Source organism: Nomascus leucogenys, chromosome 5 (assembly GCF_006542625.1).
Source record: "Nomascus leucogenys isolate Asia chromosome 5, Asia_NLE_v1, whole genome shotgun sequence".
In the NCBI taxonomy this organism is placed as follows: Eukaryota; Metazoa; Chordata; class Mammalia; order Primates; family Hylobatidae; genus Nomascus; species Nomascus leucogenys.
This window is the reverse complement of record NC_044385.1, coordinates 58,664,158-58,670,647: the sequence shown is the minus strand read 5'-3', so window position 1 is coordinate 58,670,647 and position 6,490 is coordinate 58,664,158. Positions and strand designations below refer to the sequence as shown.

Here is a 6,490-nt window from a genome sequence, read left to right as displayed (position 1 = left end):
TCTTAAGCCTGGGAAGTGGAGGCTGCAGTGAGCTGCGGCCACTGCACTCCAGCCTAGGCAACAGAGTGAGGCCCTGTCTTCAAAATAATAATAATAATAATAATAAATCCCTTCTATCTATTCAGTTCGTTTTCCTTCCAGACAAAAGTTTTCCACACAAATCAATTTGTTTGCTAACTGCATCAGGATTTTCTCTAAACCATAATACAATCGGCAGATTAGTTGTCCAGTGGAAATGACCTTCTCCTGTATGGTCTAGGTTTATTTTAAATGCTCTGCCATCACTGGGCTTGGGATTGCAATCTTCAAAACTTCTGGGAAATCTGAAAATGAAGTTACAAATTAAATCATAGGTCTCCAAGAAGCCTGGAATTTTGATACATTCATCCTGGTTTTCTTCCACCCAAGTGTATATTCTGTGGGCTGCATCTGTCAGGAATAAGAGCAAGTCCATTCTCACATCTTTGTGAATCTGCTTTCCTGCCCATAAACACACTGAAATGGTTCTGCAAAGCTGCCTTTCTCTGGAAGAGCATTTTGCTTTTGTTAATGAGGCAGAAAATCGATCTCATATTGTTGAGTAATCACACCCTTCCTAGCACTTGGTTTTTACAAGCCTACATTGTTGAAATGATGGATGTGCTCCTAAAAAACTGTGTATCAACTTAATTTTTAAACTTTTAATTGAATTTTATATTAGTGGCAACCACTATTTAAAGAAACGCTCTAGGCCAGGCGCGGTGGCTCACGCCTGTAATCCCAGAGCTTTGGGAGGCGGAGGTGGGCAGATCACCTAAGGTCAGGAATTCTAGACCAGCCTAGCCAACATGAGGAAACCCCGTTTCTACTAAAAACAATACAAAAATTAGCCGGGCATGGTAGTGTTTGCCTGTAATCCCAGCTATTCAGGAGGCTGAGGCGCAAGAATCCCTTGAACCTGGGAGGTGGAGGTTGCAGTGAGCCAAGATTGCACCACTGCACTACAGCCTGGGTGACAGAACGAGACTTTATCTAAAAAAAAAAAACAAAAAACCCTATAATAAATTATTTGTAACATGAACAAAATGAACAGATCCTCCCCCCAACTGATATTTTTTGTGGGACTGGACCTTTCTTAAAGGATTTTCTTAAATAGAATTATTTCAGATCATCAGTTACTTAGATATGTAGCTATATTAGGTCACAAGATTGTGTACTTATGATTATAAAACGTATACTTAACAGTGAATCCCAACCTGACCTCAAGAGACTATATCATATATAATACCATATTAACATTACATGTTTATTGGTCGGGCACGGTGGCTCACACCTGTAATCCCAGCACTTTGGGAGGCCGAGGTGGGTGGGTCACGAGGTCAGGAGTTCAAGATCAGCCTGGCCAAGATGGTGAAACCCTGTCTCTACTAAAAACACAAAAAATTAGCCAGGCTTGGTGGTGGGTGCCTGTAATCCCAGCTACTTGGGAGGCCGAGGCAGGAGAATCGCTTGAACCTGGGAGGTGGAGGTTGCAGTGAGCCGAGATTGCACCACTGCACTCCAGCCTGGGCAACAGAGTGAAACTCCGTCTCATAAATAAATAAAATTAAAATAAATAAATGAAAAATAAAATTACATATTATGTTTTATATTGTTATATAATATAAAAAGTCGGTTTCTCGTTTTTGTTTGTTTGTTTGTTTTGAGACAGAGTCTCGCTCTGTCACCCAGACTAGAGGGCAGTGGCACGATCTCTGCTTACTGCAACCTCCACCTCCCGGGTTCAAGCGATTCTCGCGCCTAGGCCTCCCGAGTAGCTGGGATTACAGGTGAGCACACCAGGCCCAGCTAATTTTTTGTATTTTTAGTAGAGACGAGGTAAAAAGTAGAAAATATTTTATAAAAATATATTTGTGTAAAGTAGAACATATATAAAAACATGCTAAAGGAGAAAGGAGAAAAAAATTCATTTTTTTTTCCTAGGCATTTTAAATTTGGATTATAAAAATCATCTTAGAAAAATCATGAATGCTCTTTTACAAAATAACCCGGTGAAGCAGTTGAGCCTGAGCCTCCCGCCAGCGGCCCCGCAGCAGCTCCAAGAAGGAACCAAGAGACCAAGGCCTTCCCGCTGCCCGGACCCCGCACCGCCACCCTGGCTCCCCGTCGGCAGCCGGCAGCAAGTGGCAGCGGATCGACCACGTTCTGTGGCGGTTGAGTACGTTTCGATTTCGGGTGATTTTTGTCCCTCTGCGCTTGCCCCCGCTCCCCTCTCCTCGGCTCCGGCCCCCGGCCCCGGCACTCGCTCTACTCCTCCAACGGAAAGGTCGCGGCCTGTGTCCCTGCGGGCAGCCGTGCCGAGAATGAACCCCAGCACCCCCAGCTACCCAACGGCCTCGCTCTACGTGGGGGACCTCCACCCCGACGTGACTGAGGCGATGCTCTACGAGAAGTTCAGCCGGGCGGGGCCCATCCTCTCCATCCGGGTTTGCAGGGACGTGATCACCCCCCACTCCTCCAACTACGCCTATGTGAACTTCCAGCACCCGAAGGACGCGGAGCATGCTCTGGACACCATGAATTTTGATGTTATAAAGGGCAAGCCATTACGCATCATGTGGTCTCAGCGTGATCCATCACTTCGCAAAAGTGGAGTGGGCAACATATTCGTTAAAAATCTGGATAAATCCATTAATAATAAAGCGCTGTATGATACAGTTTCTGCTTTTGGTAACGTCCTTTCATGTAAGGTGGTTTGTGATGAAAATGGTTCCAAGGGTTATGGATTTGTACACTTTGAGACACGTGAAGCAGCTGAAAGAGCTATTGAAAAAATGAATGGAATTCCCCTAAATGATCGCAAAGTATTTGTTGGACGATTTAAGTCTCGTAAAGAACGAGAAGCTGAACTTGGAGCTAGGGCAAAAGAGTTCCCCAATGTTTACATCAAGAATTTTGGAGAAGACATGGACGATGAGCGCCTTAAGGATCTGTTTGGCAAGTTCGGGCCCACCTTAAGTGTGAAAGTGATGACTGATCAAAGTGGAAAATCCAAAGGATTTGGATTTGTAAGCTTTGAAAAGCATGAAGATGCACAGAAAGCTGTAGATGAGATGAATGGAAAGGAGCTCAATGGAAAACAAATTTACGTTGGTCGAGCTCAGAAAAAAGTGGAACGGCAGACGGAACTTAAGTGCAAATTTGAACAGATGAAGCAAGATAGGATCACCAGATACCAGGTTGTTAATCTTTATGTGAAAAATCTTGATGATGCTATTGATGATGAACGTCTCCGGAAAGCGTTTTCTCCATTTGGTACAATCACTAGTGCAAAGGTTATGATGGAAGGTGGTCGCAGCAAAGGATTTGGTTTCGTATGTTTCTCCTCCCCAGAAGAAGCCACTAAAGCAGTTACAGAAATGAACGGTAGAATTGTGGCCACAAAGCCATTGTATGTAGCTTTAGCTCAGCGCAAAGAAGAGCGCCAGGCTTACCTCACTAACGAGTATATGCAGAGAAAGGCAAGTGTACCAGCTGTGCCCAACCCTGTAATCAACCCCTACCAGCCAGCACCTCCTTCAGGTTACTTCATGGCAGCTGTCCCACAGACTCAGAACCATGCTGCCTACTATCCTCCTAGCCAAACTGCTCAACTAAGACCAAGTCCTTGCTGGACTGCTCAGGGTGCCAGACCTCATCCATTCCAAAATAAGCCCGGTGCTATCCGCCCAGCTGCTCCTAGAGTACCATTTAATACTATGAGACCAGCTTCTTCACAGGTTCCACGAGTCATGTCACCGCAGCGTGTTGCTAACAAATCAACAAAGACAGTGGGTCCACGTCCTGCAGCTGCTGCTGCTGCAGCTACCCCTGCTGTGCACACGGTCCCACGGTATAAATATGCTGCGGGAGTTCGCAATCCTCAGCAACATCTTAATGCACAGCCACAAGTTAAAATGCAACAGCCTGCTGTTCATGTACAAGGTCAGGAAACTTTGACTGCCGCCATGTTGGCATCTGCCCCTCCTAAAGAGCAAAAGCAAATGTTGGGTGAACGGCTCTTTCCTCTTATACAAGCCATGCACCCTACTCTTGCTGGTAAAATCACTGGCATGTTGTTGGAGACGGATAATTCAGAACTTCTTCATATGCTCGAGTCTCCAGAGTCACTCTGTTCTAAGGTTGATGAAGCTGTAGTCGTACTACAGGCCCACCAAGCTAAAGAGGCTGCCCAGAAAGCAGTTAACAGTGCCACCGGTGTTCCAACTGTTTACAATTGATCAGAGACCACTAAAAGAAATTTGTGCTTCACCGAAGAAAAACATGTAAACATCGAGAAACTTAAATACTATGGGAAAAAAATTGCAAAATCTAAAATAAATAAAAAATGGAAAGGAAACTTTGAACCTTATGTACCGAGCAAATGCCAGGTCTAGCAAATATAATGCTAGTCCTAGATTACTTATTGATTTAAAAACAAAAAAAAAATTACTTAATTGATTTAAAAACAAAAAAATAGTAAAATATAAAAACATACATACCCTGGGGAAAAGAATTTTCAGCAAAGTACAAAAATTTAAAGCATTCCTTTCTTTAATTTTTTAATTCTTTATTGTGGAATAGCTCAAAATGTTACTTAAAACAATGGATAACTGAGCAAGGAAACATGGTTTGGATTATAAAATTCTTGCTTTAATAAAAATTTCTTAAACAGTAAAAAAAGAAAAAGCATTAATTTTACTAATAGTCTTTCTTTACATTTTCTATTATTGTATCTCCCACTATATTTCAAATATGAAAATCACTTTTTCACCAAAATTTTAGGTCTTTACATAATAGTGTTTTTTTAATATTCATAAATGAAAACATGCAATGACAAAATAGTGATTATCAATTCAGTGACATTTGTTCAAAATTGTAAGACAATTATTAATTTATACTGCATTATTTTAAAATAAAAAATACATAGTTTTAAAAATCTAATTGAACAGGAGGCTAAACTTGGTTCTGATCACAGAGATTATCGCTTTTAATCATTTGGTTTTAGTGTTTCTGGTAGTTGATTTTCTTCAATAATAATTGTACATAGTTATTTCTTGGTTTATCAATTTTGTAATTTAACTATTGACTTCCTGCTGTAACAAATAAGGATATGCTTCATCTACCCCTTCCCATCATCCCTCCTCCTCCTCCTCCCAATATAATTTATCACTACTTGTAGCTCCTTTATTGGTAATATTAATTAATATAAATATTTATAATTAATGTTACACCTAGTGAATTGTATAAAAGGACAGCCCATTTGAGCATTCTCCTTTAAGATGAGTAGAGGCTGTGACATTGCACTACATAGAAATATAATTATACCATATTACTTTGCAATAGACTATGTGTATATAGAGAGATGGTCACTATATAATGTGGGTATAGCTATGCACACACATACACAAAAACATATAAATAATATGTGTTCATATATATAATATATATTCACACATATACGTTATACACACACACATATATGTGTATAAAAAATACATGCTATTTATTCATCCCGATTTTGGGGGCCTGTAGGTAAATTATGGAGAAATCCATTATGGTTAAAGTTAAATGATTTTCATAACTCATAAAATTAGAATGTTCATATTTGAAAAAATATGAAGATGTTTTGGGGTATCTTATTTACTCACTGACAATGTCTGATGTATACGTGGTGCATACAGCAGGGCTTCAGTCCTCAGATGTTGCCTTTTTCCAGGTTGTTAAATACAAGTTTGCTGAAGGTCTTGTCATAAGTACCCCAATAGTTTAAACAGTTTCTTCTTCTTTTTTGTATTATTTATTTTACTTAGTGATAGGTCTCAGTCACCCACACTGGAGTGCAGAGGTGCGATCTTGGATCACTGCAATCTCTGCCTCCTGGGCTCAAGCAATTCTCCCACCTCAGCCTCACAAGTAGCTGGGACTACAGGCGTGCGTCACCACACCAGGCTAATTTTTTGTATTTTTTGTAGAGACAGGGTTTTGCCATGTTGCCCAGGCTGGTTTTGAACTCCTGAGCTCAAGGGATCCGCCCACCTTTGCCTTCCAAAGTGCTGGGATTACAGGTGTGAGCCACCATGCCCGGCCTTCTTTTTAAAAACGGGTTATTCTTGGTTTAGCAATCTTTTTTTTTTTTTTTTTTTTTTTGAGACAGAATTTCTCCCTGTCGCCCAGGCTGGAGTGCGGTGGTGCGATCTCGTCTCACTACAAGCTCCACCTCCTGGGCTCACGCCATTCTCCTGCCTCAGCCTCCCGAGTAGCTGGGACTACAGGCGCCTGCCACCACACCTGGCTAATTTTTTTTTTTTTTTTTTTTTGTATTTTTAGTAGAGATGGGGTTTCACCGTGTTAGCCAAGATGGTCTCGATCTCCTGACCTTGTGATCTGCCTGCCTCGGCCTCCCAAAGTGCTGGGATTACAGGCGTGAGCCACCGTGCCCAGCCAGCAATCTTACAATTTAGCCTTCTAT

General features: G+C 41.6%; 1 protein-coding gene across 1 annotated transcript; it reads left to right on the top strand.

Annotated features, from left to right (window-relative positions):
- The first annotated feature begins 2,288 nt into the window (after window positions 1-2,288).
- Window positions 2,289-4,471, top strand: PABPC3 (poly(A) binding protein cytoplasmic 3). The gene has a single exon (XM_030813219.1). It carries the CDS (start codon window positions 2,343-2,345, stop codon window positions 4,257-4,259), a length of 1,917 nt encoding a protein of 638 aa, XP_030669079.1. The 5' UTR covers window positions 2,289-2,342; the 3' UTR covers window positions 4,260-4,471.
- The last annotated feature ends 2,019 nt before the right edge of the window (window positions 4,472-6,490 follow it).